Source organism: Macaca nemestrina, chromosome 15 (genome assembly GCF_043159975.1).
Source record: "Macaca nemestrina isolate mMacNem1 chromosome 15, mMacNem.hap1, whole genome shotgun sequence".
Lineage (NCBI taxonomy): Eukaryota > Metazoa > Chordata > Mammalia > Primates > Cercopithecidae > Macaca > Macaca nemestrina.
The window spans coordinates 93,510,733-93,532,397 of NC_092139.1; the positions used below are offsets into that span (position 1 = coordinate 93,510,733).

Here is a 21,665-nt window from a genome sequence, read left to right on the forward strand (position 1 = left end):
CTCTTTGTTGCTCTAGTTATTGGTAGAGTTTAATAAACTATTGTGTGTGGCTGGGCACAGTGGCTCACACCTGTAATCCCAGCACTTTGGGAGGCCAAGATGGGCAGATCATTTGAGATCAGGAGTTTGAGACCAGCCTGACCAACATGGTGAAACCCTGCCTCTACTAAAAATATAAAAATTGGCCAGGTGTTGTGGTGGGCACCTGTAATCCCAGCTGCTCAGGAGGCTGAGGCATGAGAATCACTAGAACCCAGGAGGCAGAGGTTGTAGTGAGCCAAGATCACGCCACTGCCCTCCAACCTGGGTGACAGAGTGAGACCTTTTCTCAAAAATAAAAATAAAACCAAAGAAACAAAAATGAACTATTGAGTGGAAAATAATGTAACTGTTTATGAGGCATAGGGTTCTATACGTGGCAAATAAATCAAGCTTGTTAATTTTTTATTTCAACATTATATACAAATGTAAAAGCATAAGCCATAAAGAAAAGTTTTAAAATACATGATTATGTATTTTTAAAAACTACCTCCTGTTAACTTTGGTTTTGAGTTCTTGATCAGTTTCTGAGAGAGTCCTGTTATATCCTTACCATGAGAGTTGTTATTCCAAGTTTTGTTAACAATTCTGTCATAGTTTCTCTTTATGTATTTATGGTTATATATTTAGGTGCATCTAAGTTTTGTATTGCTTTATTTTCTTGAAGATCATTGCTTCGATTCTTACCTGGTGTCTTTCTTTCTCCATGAATGAGTTTTGCCTTATTTTATTTTGCTTGATTTATTTTAGTCAGTTTACCTGCAAGACCTTTTTCTATTTCATTTTAAAGATTTGTAGGGGTGTGTGTGTGCATGTTCATGTGTTTTCTTTAAACAGCTGGATAATTTCAATGCAATATTTTAGTCTAGCTTTTCATATAAAAATTTAATTTATTTACATATGTTATAATGACTGATATATTTGAAACTATTTTGTATTATCTTATTTTGTGTTTTTTTAGTTTCATGTTCCTTTACATTGCTCTCCCTCTATTGCTTTCCTACTTTTAGATAGATTGATGTTTCCTGTGTTCTCTTTTGAGCTATTGGTTCAGAAGCTACAAACTTTATTTCTGTTCGTTTGGTTGTTACTCATAAATTTCAAGATATATGCTTAATCATATTTTTTTACCAACATTAATTTTCACAGTAATGCTGTGGGTTAGATATTATTATTTCCTTCATATAAATGAAAGAAGTAAGGCTCGGAAAAGTAAAGCAACTTGCCCAGGATTGCCTAGCAAGTTAGTACCCTAGGAGGATTCTAAAGGAGGTCTATATTATTTGAATGTCTATCATTTTAAAAACCTATTATGATTCTGCTTAAAAGCAATAAGGTCCACTTAGCTAGAACCATATTTTTGTGGACCATCTTTTTTTCATCGTGTTCTCAGGCAGCCAGTTCTGCCATTAATTTGTGAAACCTGTAGCAACATGCATTCTCTCTCCAAGCCTCAATTTCCCCATCTGTAAAGTGGTTTGATTATCCCTAACAGCACGTCTAGATCATATTTTAATAGTGCTTGGAGATTCTTTTGACAATGGACATTTAACAAGTTCCCCCAAATAATTTGCCTTTAGATAAATGGTGAACCAACTAAGACTGCAATATAGTTACTCATAACAACACTAAACATCATGTAGATTTATTGGTTAATTATTAACCATCTTTATCAAAGTTTGAAGCTTTGTGCTACAAAATGGAAACTCGCAGCATGACATTTATTTCCCATTAACCTAATGAGTGGTATTTTTTGCCCTCCTCGCTTGTAGCCATTTATTATAAATGGGAGGATGACTGGTCTGAGATTTTCTTGTGAATTTTGTTTGCAGTGCTTCCTCTGAAAAGTGCCAGCATTTTCAGGGCCTTTCAGGCAGTGAAGATCGTAGAATCTGAGCCATCTCTACTGCATGGTCAGTGTCAACATCAGGGAATGTCCCTGATGCTAACTCGCCCCACAGGAGAATTAAAGGCACTCTAGGGTATGCGCAAAACAAAAACAGACACAAATATAAGAAATGTGCAAAGCCCACTGCCTAAGCGTAATCATGGTAAGAGTCTGGGTTCTAGAGTAAGTAAATCTGGGTTCATGAAGCAGCTCCACTAGGCACTGTGGTGCAATGGTTAGAGACTTACATCCTAATGCTGAGCTGCCTGGATTCAGATCTCTGCATAGCCACTTAGTAGCAGTATGACGTTGGGCAGATCATTTCTTTCATATCAGTTGTTCCTCCATGTAAGAGCCCTGGAAAACCTCTTTTACTTTGTAACCTGCCCCCCACCCACTCCAGGGTTTTATACCCTCATGGCAACCACCCAGAAATGCATAGCCCAGATTGTTTCTCGCCTCTCTGCCTCTACTCATTAAGTGCCTTCTACCTAAAACATCCTGCCTCTACCTCCCCTCGCTAGCGGTAGCTACCTTCTACTTCCCAATTCCATCCCAGCCTGAGCTGGATAATGCTCTTCTGTGCTCCCATGATGTATTTTTTTCAGAATTAAAGACTAAAACACACCTATCTAATGGTATATTTTACTAAAATTACCACTCTCCAGCCAGAAAAGCTGGATTCATATTCCAACTCTGCCACTTACTAGCTGTGTGAACTGAGGCAAATTACCTCATCTTTGCAAACTTCAGTTTCATTATCTGTAAAATGGGAATCATAATACTATACACCTCATCGATTCATCATGATGACTAAATGCATTAATAGCTATAAAGTGTTTAGAATAGTATATGACACTTAGAAAGTGTCTATAAATGTAAGCTGTTACTACATTTGCAAAGGCAATAGTAATAAGGTCTGTTTAAGGAGATTGTCACAGGAGTTAAATGCAATAACACGTGACAAAGAGCCTGGCACAATGCCCAGCCCTCAGTTCAGCAGGTGAGACTGTGTGTGTGTGTGTGTGTGTGTATAATAGAACAGCATTTTGAACCTACCAAAAACAATACATTTCAGATATAAAGACCATATTCTAAGAACCAACTTGTTTGTCAAAGAATTCAAAACCAGCAGTGGAGAAATAGAAATACAAAATTTGGAGGAACACATTCTAGGTCATCAGACAATACTCACAATCCTTTATATTTGCAAAGCACTCAACAGCATACAAAGTGCTTTGGAATCCAATATCACGTCTGATCCTTGTCTTATCTCAACAGGAAGGACAGGGTGTTTTTTTAACCTCTCCTTTTGTGGATGAGAAAACTCAGGTTCAGAGATGTGGCGTGACTCAGCCACTGTTCCATCATCAACAAATGCTGAGCCAGGGTTTAAAGCTTAGATCTGCTCATTCTCAACCCCGTGTTTTTTCTAGAATATTCCAGGACATTCTGAGCATCCCAGGAAATGGTTAGCATTTGATGTGGAGACACAGATTTCCAGGTGTGTAAAAACCACATCCCAGTGTTGAGGGACCTGCACCCTGTTTTCCTTAAAACTCCCCATCTGATGGACAGGCCCGTATTGTATCCTCTGGTCTCCTGAAGAGTCCGAGAAAGGAGTCGTTAGTTTCTTTCAGGGATGTTAACACGTTGTCTTTTAAGTCAGTGCTGTTTCTAGAGAGGTGACCGACCGGCTGTTGAAATTTCATGTAGGGCCCAGTGTAATTCTGTACCTCTTCTGCTTTGGCTTAGCCTGTACTTTTTGGTCACTGAAAGCTGTCAAGGAGTCTAAGGTCACAGTCCTGGTGCCCAGTCCAGGATGTGGCTTCTTTGGGACTCCCTCAACAGCTGTCCCTGGCAAATTCAAGATTCTGGGGGAAGGAATGTACTCACCTCTGGGTAAGGTTCCTCTGCAGCAAATGATGTCATTTTCTTGTCCTTAAACTGGAAAACAGGACCAAAGGACAGAAAAGATTGACTTAGATCATCAAAAGGAGCACATTTACAATTTACTGAGGTGTAACACACATACAGAGGACTCCATACCCCACGTGTACAGCTCAATGAATTTTCATAAACTCATACAACAACACCCAGATCAATAACATTAATAACTCCCCAGAAATCGAGAGGCTCTGTCCAGTCCCTGCCCACCCAGGACTGTCCTAACTTCTGTCAGCAGAACCTGGCCAGCAGCAGAGGGATTCACCTGGCACATGAGGCTCTTACAAGATGAGGTGAGGTCATACTGATGACTTGTGCACAAAAGGTGGGATGATGGAGTGACTTTGGATCCATATGAGCTATGATAGCAGCAATGATAGCAACTCATATTTCTTGTACATTTATTGTGTGTCAAGCATTAGGCTAGGCAGGTATTTAATTTTCACAGCAGCCCAATGTGGTTGGTGCCAATCCCATTTCTCAGTTGAGGAAACTGAGGCTCGGGGAGGAGAATGGTCTTGCCCAAGGTCACACAGTGTGAGTGGCAAAGGCAGGATTTAAACCAGGGAGCCTGGTTCCGGAAAACTTAGACCCTGGCCACTGCTTTGCCACCTAAGCTCATGGGTCTTCCTTTGGCTTTCAGATTGGCCATCGGGACTTTGATGTGGAGAAGCGACTTCGGAGAGACCTCAGGAGGACACATGCACTGTTGTCAGACGTGCAGCTCCTTCTCGGCACCATGGAGGATGGCAAGACATCAGTCAGCAAGGAGGAGCTGGAGAAAGTGCACAGCCAGGTGGGGGTCATGGGATCCCCTTGAGAATCAGGGTGGGGAGGATGCTACGACCTGCAGGGAATGGCTTTCCCTCCCAGGTATGAGCGGAACCGTGGTGCCAACCTCCGACTTTCACAGAACTGCAGGGAGATGGGGGGCATTTCGGGGCTGCAAGGGTCACATGGAGTGTCGGTGAGGAGGAGGGATCTAAGAAGGAGTCCTGTTGCCTTCTTCAGAGATGATGTCTGGAGGACTTGGGCAGATCAACACTAGCCAGAATGGCTGAGTGCAGTGTGCCTGGTCTGTGTGTGTGTGTGTGTGTGGGTGGGTGGTGTGTATATGAGCCAAATAGCAATAGTGCCAGTCATGCAAAACCAATGCTTAACAACAGCAACAGTTATACAAACGTTGGCAGTTTGACTGCCTATTAGTATGCTAATGATATTGATCAAGACATGATGTTGACCACTGGCTGCTACCAGCTGGAGCCCTCACTAGGTACTGGGTCCTCTGTATCTCAGGACCCAGTATGGTGCTGCATGCTGTTCTCAGGATTGCTGAGTGAGGTGAGGATCATCAACTTCATTTCACAAGTTCAGGTGATTGGGTGGCAGAAAGGCGTGATGACCTACCCAAAGTCACACAGCTTGAAAGCAGCAGAATCAGGATTTGAACCCAGATCTTCAGGCTCTACCGTCCCTGGCTGCTTCAAAGGAGGACAGGAGGAGTGGCAAGGTTGAGGATGGTAGGGAAGTGAGGCCAGAGCAGAGCCCGGGGACCTGAGGAGATGTCATGCGTGTGGGCTGTTCCGGCGACAGACAGTGTGGTCCGGGGCAGCCAGTGTTGAGAAATGTGAATGGATCTGACAGGGTGGTGCAAGCCTTGGGGAGAGAGGTCCCAAAGCTGAATGATGTAGCAGGAACTCGGTATTTGCTGCCAGTCCCCATGGGTAGCTGAAGATACCTGGGGAGGCTTAGAGCTCTGCTGGGAGTGTTGTGTCCTTGCAATTGATGTTACCTTTCCTTGGATCAGTCATTCTTGCTAAGCCCAGATGCCTTCACCACCTTCCTTCCTGGAGGATTACCATCCCTTCCTCCAGTCAGAGGCTGAGCCAAGCCTGGAACCCGTGTTTCCCAACTCCAAACCCAGTGCTGTTCTCTCTTCCTTCTGGAGACACAGCCCATGATGACCAGCAGGTCTCCAGGAAAGCAGCAAAAGGCAACAGACTATAGTGCCAATGGTTGGAAACAGAGATCCCAGAGCTTCTGCCGCTTCCAGTCTCTGGTGTCAGTTGCTATCTGTAAAACAAAACATTTCAGTTAGAGCTTATTCGCTTAACTAGAAGACCTCAACTAAAACAAAACCAGACGAAGACCTGAATTCAGACCTGATTTGGAGTTCACCAGTCTCTCTGTTAATGCCCATTTCCTCTCCCAGGATCCAACCTGGGACCGCACGCTGCTTTTTATTGCCATGCCTGCCCAGTCCCCTCTGTTCTGGGACAGTTTCTCAGGCTGACCTTGCTTTTCAGGACCCTGACAGTCTTGAGGAGCACTGGACAGGTATCCCATGGGATGTTCTCTAATCTGGGTTTGATGGTTTTCTCATGAATAGACCGAGTTTATGCTATTGGAAAGAATATGACAGAAGTAAACTTGTTAAACCAGAAGACACTGGGAGGACCCTTCCATCTTGAAAATTCTATGACTCTTAGCCATCTCCTTTATCAGATCATTCTCTTCTAGGGTGATCCGCCCTCCTGACTTATCTGAGACTGTCTTAGTTTTAGTGCTACCAGTTCTGGGTCCTGGGCAAGCCAGGATGGCTGGTCATTCTGTCCTCTTCATGGCCATGTCAGGAAGCCAGTATCGCCTGTGCTTGACCACATCACCCTGCTTAATCCTCATGATGCTCCTAGGGGAGGGGAGGTGGCATTGTGCCCATTTTACAGATGAGGAAATGTTGTCCAGAGGTGGCAAGTGGTGTGCCCAAAGTAACACAGTAGGTAAGTGGCAGAGTCGGGGTTTTGAATACAAAGCTTGTGATTCTAAGTGCAGACTTGGGAGATGCTTTTGACTCACATTGCATCTTCCTGTCTGCTTGGCTGACCAGGTGGGTAGGGAGCCTTGAGCCACCTGGCTTGCCTCCAGGGAGGCAGAGTTGCTGTGTGATGGCTCAGCCAGGGGCCAGGCATTTTGAGTTGAAGCAACTCGCTTGGCAGAAGGCCACATGCCTGCCCATCTTCCATCAAAATGTCCCCAGTGCCACAATACCCAAACCTCCCCTCCCCCAACAGGTGGATGTTTTTGAAAAGAAACCACAGAGATTTTGTTACTTTTTCTTTTTTTGTTTTATTAAGTATTCATGAGAATTCGCCCTCTGCAGGGTTAAAATGCATGTTCTTGGGAAAAAGTGGTATTTAATGAAGGCGCTTTGAGCTGAATCAAAGAGCCTCATTCTTCTGAAAGTCCTTCTTCCCAGTCTCTGCATCCGGCTCCTATCAAAGGAAATCCACAGCCTTGGCTTTTCGTTGCTGTTGTCATGGAAATCGTTATAAGGATGGGATCGCGTGGACCAGAGGTCAGGATACAGTTCCTTTGGCTCCCAGCGCACGTGTCCCGGATGCCAGAGTCAGAGCTAATCAAATAAAGCAGTGATGACATTGGGCATTGCTGCATCTCCTCTCCAATATACAGTATTTGTCCTTTGCCTGAAGGCTCCAGGGACATAGGTAGGGAAAGCAGACAGGAGGAGGAAGGAAGAGGGAGCTAACTTTGCTGCTGGCTGCTGCTTAAGTGCGGAGCATGATGCTGAACAATTTCATTCATTCAATATTTATGCAGCACCTACTGTGTGTCAGGCAGTGTGCTAAATATAAGCACCATGGATAGTGAGACAGCAGTGGTACCCATCATCACAGAAGTTACATCTGATGGAAAAGAAGACAAACGATGATACGAATAAATAGAATCATCCCACACCTTAATTTCAATGAGAAAGGAAATAAATAGGGTGCTAAGATAGAGAACTGCAGGGGCGTCCTGTTTAGCTTGGGTGGTCAGCTAAAATACCCTGGGAGAAGGAGAAACAGACAGGGACCAGAACATACGGGGCCTGGAAGGTTTGGATTTTATCCCAGGGGTGGTGAGAAGCCATTGGGAGGTTGTGAGTGAAGCGTGACAGAATCGGATTCATGTTTTAGAGGATTGTTGTTCTGCGTGGAGATCGGATTATGGAAGGTATGAGGGGATATCCTTAGAAGGCTAACGCACCCTTCTAGGCCAGAGGAAATGGTCGCCTGGGTTGGGGGAGTATTGATAGAGATGGCAAGAAGGGACAAACGTGGGGTTGATTGGGAATCGATGGGATGTGCAGATGAGGTTTGGTTAGCAACATTTAAGTGTGTTATTTCAGAACATCCTTGCCATAACCCTAGGAGGTGGCTATCCCTATTTTCAACCCATTTTACTAACGAAGAGGCAGTCTCTGAGAGGTTGAGTAATTTACCTAAGGGCCCACAGCAATACATGTCCTATACCCTTACAACTTGGTTTGCCTAATGTGGGTCCTATTAACTTTTATTGTCAGGCACTTACTACGTACCAGACTTTTCCTTAGTGTCTCGGAGGTTTCTCAGATTTGGCTGCACATCAGAGAAGTTAAACACCGTTTTAAAATCACAGACTTCTGGATTCTGCCCCCTCCCCACCCCCCGCATTTAAAAATAAATCAAGTTTTGGTTGGAATTCAGGATCTGCATTTTTAAACAACCACACTGGGGGATTCTGGGGGAACCATAGGCTTTATTTATCCCTCAGAACACCCGTTTGAGTTCAGTGGTAGTATGTCTATTTTGCAGATGGGAAAACTGCCACTGAGGTTATATTAGTGTGACACATCTTATTTTCACCTGTTTTAAAATTAGTTAATTTTTGAGTACAGAAAACTGGATCCAGCACTTGCTAATTCACGACCTTTGACAAGTGTCTTGACCTCTCTGAGCCCTTTTTCTAAAGCGAAGCAGCATCATCACATGACGGCCGGGGGCTGAGGAGGGAAAGCCAGTGAAGGCTTCAGAAACTTGAACAGGTGGCCGGGCACAGTGGCTCACTCCTGTAATCCCAGCACTTTGGGAAGCTGAGGCGGGTGGATCTCACCTGAGGTCAGGAGTTCGAGACCAGCCTGGTTAACATGGTGAAACCCTGTCTCTACTGAAAATACAAAAATTAGCCGGGTGTGGTCGTACATGACTGTAATCCCAGCTACTCGGGAGGCCGAGGCAGGAGAATCACTTGAACCCAGGAGGCAGAGGTTGTGGTGAACTGAGATCACACCACTGCACTCCAGCCTGGGCAACAGAGCGAGACCCTGTCTCAAAAAAAAAAAAAAAAAAAAAAAAAAAAAAAAAGAAAAGAAAAAAGGAAAAAGAAAAAAAAAAAGAAAAGAGAAACTTGAACATGTTCTGTGACCTTTACACTCACTCACTGTGATGATGGAAAACCTAGAGAAAGGTGTTTTTTTTTTTTCTTTTTTTGAGACAGTCTCGCTGTGTCACCCAGGCTAGAGTGCAGTGGCCCCATCTCTGGCTCACTGCAAACTCTGCCTCCCAGGTTCAAGCAATTCTCCTGTCTCAGCCTCCGGAGTAGCTGGAATTACAGACATCTGCTACCACGCCCTGCTAATTTTTGTATTTTTACTAGAGATGGGGTTTCACCATGTTGGCCAGGTTTCACTGAGTTGGTCTCTAACTCCTGGCCTCAAGTGATCCGCCCACCTCAGCCTCCCAAAGTGCTGGGATTATAGGCATGAGTCACCGCACCCAGTCAAAAGGTTTGTTGTATAAAGGACATGTAGGAGGGAATGTGTTCGAATGCACCTATCAGAGAGAACTGTATTCACTCTGCAAATATGGATACGATCTCCACTCTGGGATGAATTTGGGGCCAAGCTACAGGGATAAAGAGGAAACGTCAAGGTCTCTGCCTTTAAGGGGCTCCTAGTCCTAGAAGCAGGCTATAACAAGCAGAGTGATAAACTCTTTATTGGAGGAATATTTGGATTAGCTAAAGAGGAGGCCCTTAATTTTGCTTTGAGAGAGGAGCTGGTAGCTTTGGCTGTCTCTTTAAAGATGGAAATGAATTTCTGGTTAGACAAGGTACATGTATGTAGCCATTCTAGGAGGAAGCACCGGTGCATAAAAGGGCAGAGGCACACAGAGACAGAAAGCATATTCAATTTGACGTGGTATTGCTGGAATATAAGGTATCCAGGGGTAAAAAGGGCAGAGAGGATAGTACCAGTAATGGAGGCTGGAGCCCATTCATGAATGGTTTAATGAGCTTGGCTGAGGAGCTTTCGTTTTATCCCAAAGCCATAGGGAGCCACAGAAAGCTATTGAGCAGAGGAAGGTGTGGCCAGAATGGCTTGTAAAAATTGGCAGGATTCCAGGTGCAATGGTTCACACCTATAATCCTAGCACTTTGGGAGACAGAGGGAGGTCTTTTTCTGTGAGCCCAGGAGTTTGAGACCAGCCTGGGCAACGTAGTAAGACCCAGTCTCCAAAAAAAAAAAAAAAAAAAAGGCAAGTCCCCAGCTAAATCACAGGAGCCCTGATGTGCAGAATATCAGGCTCTACCAGCAGCAATGGAGCTTCCCTTAGCTACAGCATCTTCTCTCCAGATGGGCAGGCACCGCCTCTGTCCATTGCCCCCGCATCTAGAACCCTAAGATAATCATTTGGTTCTTTTCTCCCAGTTTCCCTCTATTGGGAGCTTTGGATACATCTCAGTGAACACCTAAGGCTTAAAACCCTCCTGATAGAGCACAGAAGACTCCTGAAAGCCATATATAGGATTCAAATCCTGCCAGTGCCACTTACCTTGCTGCAGATCTTGGGCAAGTCACCTGCCTTGCATAGAGTCTTTCTTGCCTAATAAGGGGGTATGATAATCCCAGCTGATTGGGCTGGTAGAAAGAACACTGGACCGGCCGGGCGCGGTGGCTCAAGCCTGTAATCCCAGCACTTTGGGAGGCCGAGACGGGCGGATCACGAGGTCAGGAGATCGAGACCATCCTGGCTAACACGGTGAAACCCCGTCTCTACTAAAAAATACAAAAAAGTAGCTGGGTGAGGTGGCGGGCGCCTGTAGTCCCAGCTACTCGGGAGGCTGAGGCAGGAGAATGGCGTAAACCTGGGAGGCGGAGCTTGCAGTGAGCTGAGATCCGGCCACTGCACCCCAGCCTGGGCGGCAGAGCAAGACTCCGTCTCAAAAAAAAAAAAAAAAAAAAAAAAAAAAAAAAGAACACTGGACATGGATTTGAAAGGAGTCATTAAATTGAAAACTCTAAGACAGTGATCTCCTGGCCAGGCGTGGTGGCTCATGCCTGTAATCCCAGCACTTTGGGAGGCCAAGGCGGGCAGGTAACCTGAGGTCAGGAATTCAAGACCAGCCTGACCAACATGGAGAAACCTCATCTCTACTAAAAATACAAAAATTAGCCAGGCATGGTGGCGCATGCCTGTAATCCCAGCTACTTGGGAGTCTGAGGCAGGAGAATCGCTTGAACCTGGGAGGTGGAGGTTGCTGTGAGCCGAGATCATGCCATTGCACTCCAACCTGGGCAACAAGAGTGAAACTGTCTCAAAAAAAAAAAAAAAAAAAAGATTTCAAAATATAATATAACATCCTCATTGGCTCTCTCCTTTCATTCACCGGTGTCAGCTATTGGAAAATTTTAGTTTCTGAGCACATGATTTTATACGACCTCGTGGAACAGGGAGGCAGACAAGGTGTGGGGTTGATCTAATGACACCTGTTTTTTTCCCAGAGTCAATTTCTAATTAATTCCCACGGAATGTTTCCACTGGAAACAAACTAATCTGGAGACAGAAGCAATTCCAACAACCAAGATATATAATTGAGATAATCGCTGTGCACAAATGACATCTGTGAACAGCAGATGCTAACACCTGGCTCCAAGGAGAAAGTGGGAGATGGCGTCTGCTACAGGGCAGCGGTTGCTTTTTCTCTCCCCCTATTTGATTCATGCTTATGACCTTTGTCTCTTCCACAGAGGAAATACGTTATTTGCTTTCTGTTAAATAGAGAAGGATTTACACTGAACTCTTTAGTCGTTTACTCAATTCATGCCGGGGGCTGTATTCACCTCTTCTTGCTGAGAACAAAGCTGCCGCCAAGTCATTGTACCCTCTAAATGGCTCTGAAATGCATCCCCCCCATCTCTCTCTGCTTGTATTGCAGTCCACCTGAATATCTTGTACTTGGATTTCTCTCAAGTTGGCTGGCCTCTGGTCTTGTCTGAGCGATCTTTGTACGTCTGATCTTTGGAGAGAGAATTTTAAAATTTAAATGCAAAGTTGGTTCTTTGTATGTTCAAGATCCATGGGTAGTTTCTCATTGCCTTCAGCCTAAAGTCCAGGTTTCTTACCTTGACCTACAGGGATGCATATTTTGGCACCTACTGTCCTTTCACCCCTCACCCAAAGCTTAGAATGACTTTGTATCCTCTGCACCTGCCCTCACCCCTTCACCTTTGCCCAAGCAATGCCCTTGGCTGGGTTCTTGCTTCTTCCCCTGATCCCTCTTTGCCTGATGAGCATCTAAGCATTCTGTGAAGCTGACTTTGGGTGTCCTGTCTTGGAGCCCTCTCGGACCTCCATGGGCTGGGTGAGGGTGCCGCCTCTCTTTCCTCACAATCTGCCCCTAAGTTAGTACTTGTCACTCCCTGCAATTATCCCTTTGTTTCCATCATTTTCTTTCCAACCCCTTAAAGGCAGGGACTGGAATGAGTAAACATAGTAAGAGACTTAGCCAAAGTCACAAAGGATTCATAAAAATCCCAGCCGGGTTTGAACTGAGGGAATCCGACTCAAGCACCTGGGAATTTAACCGCTCCCCCAACACCACCAATGCCTCCTGTTGGTCTTCTGCTGTCTTGGGGCTATTATATCCTTTTTAATTTTTTTTTTTTTAAGGCAAGGTCTTGGTCTGTCACCCAGGCTGGAGTGCAGTGGTGCAATCGCAGTTTATTACAGCATCAACCTCAAGCGGAATACAGGCGTGCACCACCGCACCTGGCTAATTGTTCTGTATTTTTGTTAGAGACAAGGTTTCTCTATGTTGCCCAGGCTGGTCTCGAACTCCTGGGCTCAAGTGATCCACCTGCCTCGGCCTCCCAAAGTGCGGGAACTACAGGCCACATCTTCCCTGGACACCCTGAGTGCTCCTGTAGTTCCTTCCACTTGGGAATTCTGGCTCAGCTCCGGTGTTTACTCAGATGGGGCCACACAGCCTCGTGCGACTCATATACCGTGAGCTGCCAGCGGTGGTTTGTTAGTAGCCTGAGGCTCTCTATTAGTGCCCTGAAGACTAATAACCCTGGATTCATGCTCAGTGCCCTTAATTGGGACATTTGTCACTGTGTGTCGTGCATGCTTCCATGAGACACTGGAAATAATTAATAAGCACTGGGAAGATGACCCTGATGGGAGTCTTTTGTGTGTGGGCACCTGGGGAACATTTTTCCCCAGCCAGGAACTATGGAACAGGTGGCTTCCTGCGATGTTTTATTTGAAGAGCCTTTTTAAAAAAGATTATGTTGGAGTGAATTGATTCAATATTAACATAACCTCCTGTTGGAGAAGATAAAGACAGAGTTGTAATTGGTTGAAAACATGGTTATCATGGGCCTATTCACCCCACAAATATTGACACATTCAATGCTATGATGAATGAAGTGGGAAGAGACCAGTTTCATTATAGGCAGGAAGGCAGGGATATCTCCCCAAAAGGACCTGTTACCGTTTAGTCATGGAGGGCCTGTCAAGGTCGTGATAACTATTCTACAACAATGATATTGATGGGGAACATTGATTCTTTACACTCTGCCAGTCATGGTGCCAAATACATCAGCGTCATGACCTGGTTGTATCCCCCAAACCCACTTGAGTGCAGTGAAATGAATTCTGCGACAGCAGGAGACTTTTCTGTTCTCAACCAGTGTGTGGGAGTGTGACTGTATACCGCAAGTGCTCAGTCAATGAGTGGGGAGAGACCGGACAGGTGTTGGCTAGACTCCAGAGGAGACAACTAGTATTGTGCCCATTATGCCATTTCTTTTCTTTTCTTTTTTCTTTTTTTTTTGAGTCAAAGTCTTGCTCTGTCACCGAGGCTAGAGTGGAGTGGCTCAATCATGGCTCACTGCAGCCTCGACCTTCCAGGCTCAGGCAATCCTCCCGCCTCAGCCTCCCAAGTAGCTGGCACTAGAGGCGTGTGCCACCATGCCCAGCTAAGTTTTTTTTTTTTGGAGAAGTGAGGTTTCACCATCATGCCCAGCTAATTTTTGTTTGTTTTTGTAGAAATGAGGTTTCACCACGTTGCCCAGGCTGGTCTGAAACTCCTGGGATCAAGCGATCCTCCAGCCTCAACCTCCCAAAGTGCTGGGATTTCAGGCTTGAGCCAACATGCCCAGTCTATGCCCATTTTATATAGGAGGAGGCTCTGCATAGAGGAAAATCAGTCAAAGTCACAGAGATGGGTGGAACTGAGATTTAAAAAAATATATTTTGAAAGAATTTAAAACTTACAGAGAAGTTGCAAGAATAGTTCAAAGGGCTCATTTAAGTTTTTCACCCAGATTCACCAACTTTTAATATTTTTCCACATTTGCGATCTAGTTCTCTGTATAAATTATATTTTCTGAATTATCTGAAAGCAAGTTAAAGACATGGTACCCCTGTTTCCTAATCAAAATCACAAAATTTGCTATTGATAAAAATTCTTCCTTCCTTCCTTCCTTCTTTTCTTTTCTTTTCTTTTTTTTAGACAGTTTCACTCTTGTTGCCCAGGCTGGAGTGCAATGGTGCCATCTCGGCTCACTGCAACCTCTGCCTCCTGGGTTCAAGCGATTCCCCTGCCTCAGCCTCCCAAGTAGCTGGGATTACAGGCATGCACCACCATGCCCAGCTATTTTTTGTGTGTGTGTTTTTAATAGAGACAGGGTTTCTCCACGTTGGTCAGACTGGTCTCAAACTCCAGACCTCAGGTGATCTGCCCGCCTCAGCCTCCCAAAGTGCTGAGATTATAGGTGTGAGCCACCTGCCCAGCCTAAAAATATTTTCTAATCCAGGAGTTGGCAAACTAAGACCCAAAAACCAAGTCCAGCCAACTGCATATTTCTTTGTGTTTTTTTTGTTGTTGTTTTTTTTGGCATTTATTTTATTATAGCTAGTGAGCAAAGAATTTTTTTTGTTTTTAAATGGTTACATTTAAGGTGGTTCTATAAATGCCCACATATATACTTGATTTTGCCTCTTGACCTGCCAAGCCTAAAATAATTATTATCTGGCCCCTGATTTTGTCTGCTGTCTATTTAAATTTTGCCAATTAACCCCAATGTCCTTTTTAGCAATTTATCTCCCAATTTAGGATCCAACTTGGAATGTAAAACTGCTTCCATTATTTTCATGGTGTCATAGTTCCTCAGTCTGTCTTTTTTTATGATACTGACATTTTTGGAGAGCTCAGGCCAGTTGCATTGTAGAATGTTCCTCAATTTTGGGTGAACTGGAATTTGAATCCCTACTTTTTCCAATTTCAGAGTGATTTTTATTTATTGCAGGTCTGAGATTTTTATTTATGCAGATCTGAGATTCCCAGGACACAGGACTCCCCATTTTAAAACCAGTAAGTCCCAGACCAAAAGGGATGAGCTTGTCATCCTAGCACCAGTGTCTCAAGCACTGAGTAATCCTGGGGAAGATAAAATCTCCTTACCTTGGCCACCCTCCACCTGGCCTTGCAGTAAGGCCAGTTCTCAAAAGGTGCCTGGTGGATTTAGCAGAAAGGGTGATGAACCAAATGCCAGTGTGAGAACCTGTCCCCTTCCAAACAGGCCTTTTGTCTTCTGTCTTCCCATGTTTCTCGTTAGAGAAATTCTCACCATCCACATGTGCTGGCCTTTTTTCCCTCTGTTTATGCATGTGAGCTGTATTGATATTTTTGCGTGTATTTTAGGCAATTAAAGTAATGGCAAAAAGTAACGGCATTAAATTAATGGCAAAAACCGCAGTTACTTTTGCACCAACCTAATAACTGGTTTATTGTTTTTGCTGTTGTATGCAACTACCACAATTTATCTTATCCATGTTACTGTTTATGGGTATGTGGGTTTTGTTATGAATAGAGCCACTGTGAACTTTTTTTTGTGCATTATTTTATGGGAGGGGAGCAAATGTATGCATTTCTGTAGGGTGCATAACTAGAAGTGTTATATCTCTGGGTCATAGTACACATGGTTTTTGGCTTTAGCAGATACTACAAAATAAATTTCCAAGGTACCTGTAGACATTTACACCCCCATCAGCAGAATATGGCTTCCTGTTATGGCCTGCACTTGGTATTACTATCAGTTGTTGGCGTTTTAGCCATTCTGAGGGAAGGGGAATATTTTTTATTCTATTTTGCACTTTTCTGATGTTCACCTTTTCAAAGTATATCATCCATTTAGATATTTATTTTTACCTGTCCAAGGTGTATGCTTATTTTTCTGTTGGTTTGTGTGTATTTTTCTTAGTGATTTGTGGGATACTTTGGTAGAAGCTGTTTGCTACATATGTCTACTGCCATTATTTTCTCTCACTTTAGGGTTGACCATTACATTTTCTTGGTGTAATGTTGAGTCTTTTTATGAAAAGAAATTCTTGATTTTGAGGTAATCTAATGGGTCAATCTTAAATATCTTGGAATCCAAATTTTAAATCAGTTGGTCAGGCAGAGGGTGTTCGGGTTGGCTGGATATTCTGGTGAGGTGGGAGTGGTGCAGGATAATGGAAAGTCTACCTCCGTGGCCAAGACTCTGTGAAACTCCCAAATTTGAGACAGGTCTCAGTTAATTTAGAAAGTTTATTTCGCCAAGGTTGAATATGCGGGCCTGTGACACAGCCTCAGGGAGTCCTGACGAAGTGCCCAAGGTGGTCGGGGCACAGCTTGGTTTTATACATTTTAGGGAGACTTGAGACATCAATCAATATGTGTAAGAAGTACAATGGTTTCATCCAGAAAGGCGGGGACAACTCGAAGCAGGGAGGGGGTTTCCAGGTCACAGGTAGGTAAGAGACAAATGATTACATTCTTTTTTTTTTTTTTTTTAAATTATACTTTAAGTTCTAGGGTACATGTGCATAACGTGCAGGTTTGTTACATATGTATACTTGTGCCATGTTGGTGTGCTGCAGCCATCAACTCGTCAGCACCCATCAACTCGTCATTTACATCAGGTATAACTCCCAATGCCATCCCTCCCCCCACCCCCCACCCCCGTGGTAGGCCCCGGTGTGTGATGTTCCCCTTCCCGAGTCCAAGTGATCTCATTGTTCAGTTCCCACCTATGAGTGATTTTGAGTTTCTGATAAGCCTTTCCAAAGGAGGCAGTCAGAATACGCATCTATCTCAGTGAGCTGAGGGATGACTTTGAATAGAATGAGGGCAGATTTGCCCTGAGCAGTTCCCACCTTGAATTTTCCCTTTAGCTTAGTGACTGGGGGTCTCAAGATATTTAACTTTCCCTACTCATGGTTCTGTCCCTCAGTGCCCAATCAGTTTCTGCTGGGATTTGAATTACACTGGTGGTTTCCAAGCTCATGTGGGTGTGTGCACACACACACGGTGTGTGTTTTCTTTTTAGCAAAATAATCCACTTATTAAAGAGAAATCTCATTAAAATGCCCTCTGCCCTGACCATTAATAGTGTAACTGAAAATTGGGTTCATTGCTGGCCGCCTCATATAGAGTCCAATTAACAAGGACCAGGCCTGGTACAAGAAAAGTGAGTTTATTTTTGAAGCTAGCTTGGGAGAAGGGCACAAAACATTATACTTTAAATGTGCCTCTTTACCTTTGGAGCAAAAAGCAGACACTTCCATAAGGTAACGGGGAGAGTGAGCAAGGGTAAGGGGGTCTCCCTGCTATCAGGTAGTTACCTGGTGGGCAGTTGAGTTGGCACTTTTCTGGGCAAGAGTAAGTTGTAAAAGTGGCCGAGTGGTCATGCCTTGGGCATACCCTCCTGAGGCAACCCCCTGGAGGGGGTTCTTTCCTGGGGACATGCTTCGATCTGCAAGTCAACTGTGCTCTGGAGGAGAAACTCATCTCGGAGCACACAGAGGAACTTGCTCTATAGGGAATGTTGGGTGAGGGGGAAGTGAGAGGTTATTTTGCATTTCAAAAAGGGCTAAGTAGGAGGTAGAGGGAAAGGGGAAAGAAAAGAGAAAAAAAAACCCAGTGTCTTAGAAAAAAGGGGGTACTTGGTTGTAATTGGGCTTCCCTTGTTTCTCCCAGAGTACCCTCCTTCTGGCTTTGAAGAAAGGGACCAGCTCGGGTATGTGGGGTCTGGTGAATAAGGCTGTGGTCACCCTCCCTGTCCAGGTCATTTCCTCCTACAGAGGGGAATCCTGCCCACATGTCCCACCCCTTGTCCTTCCTGTGGACACTGTGGGTATCTGGGTTAGAGACCTATGCACGGAGGATGGGGGAGCACTCCTGGTGGTGGGCTTCTTCCCGGGGGTGCATGCCGTGCCAGGCTACAGAGTCAGGCAGCCCTGGCTCACCCTGCAGGTTCACTGATGCGGCTGAGCTCACGTGTCTGCCACAGTCTCTCAGTACACTATGTGGGTCGAGTTCATACTATGTCAGGACCCAGAGTTGAACAAGAGCCAGGTGGCCCTCCAGGAGCCTAGTGTCCAGTGGGGAGACAGACGTGGAGGCACAAGACATGGTGCTGTTTAGGGGAGCAAAGGGGTGCTGGAATATAATAAAAGAGGGATGTGAATGAGACAGGGCTCAGGGAGGGCCTTTTTTGGATGTTTTATCCTGCTCTTCTATTTTTCTTTCTCTCTTTGGAGCATCAGTGTGATCTAGATTCATCATCACCAGAGAGGACGTCAGGATAGAAGCTTTTGAAGTCTGTTCAGTGGTGGAGGATTCAAGTAGTCTTTAGATCCTAAAATACAAAAAATTAGGAGGACTCTTGAACCCTCAAAGAAATAGACTTAAGACAAGTGAAAAGAGGCCTGCTTTGCTCAGCAGGTGGTGAGCATATTCCACAGGGCTCACAGGAAAAAGCTGTGGACTTAAAAGAGACCTCAGTTCAGATTCTACCTCCTTCACTATTAGCTGTGTGACATTGACGAGTTAACTAACCTGTCTGTGCCTCAGTTTCCTCATCTGAAACTGAAAACAGCTACTTCCTAGAAATGTTACTTGTTATAAATCAACACGTCTTAATCAGCTCAGGCTGCCATAACAAACTACCGTAAACTAGGTAGCTTCAGCAACAGACATTTATTTCTTATAATTCTGGAGGCTGGAAGTCTGAGATCAGGGTACCAGCATGCCTGGGTTCTGTTGTGGGCTCTGTTCCTGGCCTACACACAGACAAATGCCTTCTCTCTGTGTCCTCACATGGTGGAGAGAGTGGAAGAAACTTTCTGGTGTTTCTTCTTCTAAGGGCACGAATCTCATTATGGGGGCCCCACCCTCATTACCGAATCTAAACTTTATTACCTCCTCAAAGCCTCATCTCCTAATACCATCACATTAGGGGGTGGTTTCAACATATACGTTTCTAGGGGATGGAATTCTGTCTCTGGCAACATGGTAAATGTGGGCGTCCGTGTGAAGAGACCACCAAACAGGCTTTGTGTGAGCAACGTGGCTGTTTATTTCACCTGGGTACAGGCGAGCTGAGTCCGAAAAGACAGTCAGCGAAGGGAGACAAGGGTGGAGCCGTTTTATAGGATTTGGGTAGGTAAAGGAAAATTACAGTCAAAGGGGGGTTGTTCTCTGGCGGGCAGGAGTGGGGGTTACAAGGTGCTCAGTGGGGGAGCTTTTTGAGCCAGGATGAGTCAGGAAAAGGAACTTCACAAGATAATATCATGGCTTAAGGCAAGGACCGACCATTTTCACTTCTTTTGTGGTGGAATGTCATCAGTTAAGGCGAGGCAGGGCATTTGCACTTCTTTTGTGATTCTTCAGTTACTTCAGGCCATCTGGGCGTATATGTGTAAGTCATAGGGGATGTGATGGCTTGACATGGGCTCAGAGGCCTGACACTGACCTCAGGTGATCCGCCTGCCTCGGTCTTCCAAAGTGCTGGGATTATATGTGTGAGCTACTGCGCAAGGCTGACATTCTTAATATGTTTGCATTTGACAATTTTGTTTGATGTGAGGACTGTCTCTAGTTTGAACTGTGGGTGATTCCCTTCAGGGAAAGCCTTAATGTTGAAGGTTGGTTCTTCCAAGTACCCTGACAGGATGTCAAGGCCTGGGGTATGTTGAGATTAGCCTTCCAAAGACACCATTTCTTAACTAGAATGCTTTCCCTGTGGTGTTTGTGATGCAGTATTTTAAAATCCCTTCAGTTGTTCAACTAGACTCAGAAATCCAGGTTCTAACCACTCTGCCCAAAGACTGGAAGTTTTCCTCTCCACACCTTATTCTCTATGTCTAGTCAACTCATCTAATAGCTTAACAAATCCTAGCAATACATTTTACCCAGGTATTTAAAGCAGGCAGATGGCTTCGCGTAGAGAAGTAATGCTATTCATCAGTTTGTAGTTGATGTATATGTGATAGGAATCTCAATTGGCCTCACACTGAATGAAACAGAGATGGGTGAGGGGAGAGAATGCCTAGATTTAGCTCAGGAACAGAGACTTGTATGTAGAGGGGTCTTTGGGGTGGCCCAGGAAGGGCATGGGTTTGGAGTCTCAACCACTAGCACACGAGTCTGACCTTGGGCAAATCACTTTTCCCTGGGCTGCAGTTTTCTCATTTGTGAAATGATGAGGGCTGGCTGCTTCCTTATAGGGCTGTTGTAGGCTATAGTGATAATGAATTATCAAGCGGCCACGCAGTGCCTAATGTAGTGAGTGTTGAAGAAATCTCCTTCCTTTCTTTCCCCGTCATTGAGTAATTAGGAAAGAAAAATATTGAGCCCACTAAGGGTGAGGATCCATACACAGAACAGGTAAACAGTAAATAATTGTTACTCTATCACAGGGTTTTGGATGGAATCACTTTGATCCAACTTTTTTGGTAGATTAGCATCAATTAACACTATGGCAGTGTTTGGTTTTGCTTTTTTAAGAGATGGGGTTGCCCGAGCTGGAGTGCAGTGGTGTGATCATAGCTCACTGCAGCCTTGCACTCCTAGGCTCAAGGAATCTTCTTATCTCACCCTCCTGGGTAGCTGGGACTACAAGTGCTCTACTATGCCCAGCTAATTTTTTTACCCTTTATAGAGATGAGGTCTAGCTATGGTGTCTAGGCTGGTCTGAAACTCCTGGCCTCAAGTAATACACCCACCTCGGCCTCCTAATGTGCTAGGATTACAGGCATAAGCCACCATGCCTGACAGATAGCAATGTTTTTTGAGTATTTACTCTGTGGCCAACATCATGTATGCATTACCTCCTTTAACTCACTCACTCATTCGTATCTGGGTTTTGGGTGGTAACCCAGTTCAAATTGGCTTGCATAGAAAAAGGGAAGTTATTGGCTAAAATATCTGAAAAGTTCTGAGGCTAGGACTGCCTTCAGGTTTGGCTAGATCTAGGTACCCCACTTATGTCATCAAGATGATGTGTCTTGCCACCCATTTCACCTCAATGTCAGCTTATATCTTACGCCTGTTCTGTCTTGTATTCTTAGGCAGACTCTTCCATCTTGCCCAGACTTTCCAAGCTTTTATCCTGCTTCAGAAAGAGTGAACTTTATTTTCATAGTCTCAGCAAAAATCTTGGTGTCAACCGTGTTATTATTACAGAACCAACCCAACCACTATGGCCAACAGGAGGTGATGCTCTGATTGTATAGGCTGGGTCATGTGCCCCTGTCTGAGCTTGGGGAGCAGGATCTGCACCATCAAAGCACATGGATGTTTGGAGGTGGACATTTATCACAGGGAAGATGGGGTCCTTCTCTCAAAAGAATGGGGA

General features: G+C 44.7%; 1 protein-coding gene across 4 annotated transcripts in view; it reads left to right on the plus strand.

Annotated features, from left to right (window-relative positions):
• The window catches only part of LOC105495709 (myosin XVIIIB), a 300,538-nt gene that overhangs the window by 184,259 nt on the left and 94,614 nt on the right, over positions 1 to 21,665 (plus strand). For all 4 annotated transcript variants that reach the window (XM_071080310.1, XM_071080312.1, XM_071080311.1 and 1 more), the window contains exon 34: positions 4,518 to 4,670. In XM_071080310.1, the coding sequence (XP_070936411.1) occupies positions 4,518 to 4,670 (153 nt within the window). The remainder of the gene's footprint in view (positions 1 to 4,517; positions 4,671 to 21,665) is intronic.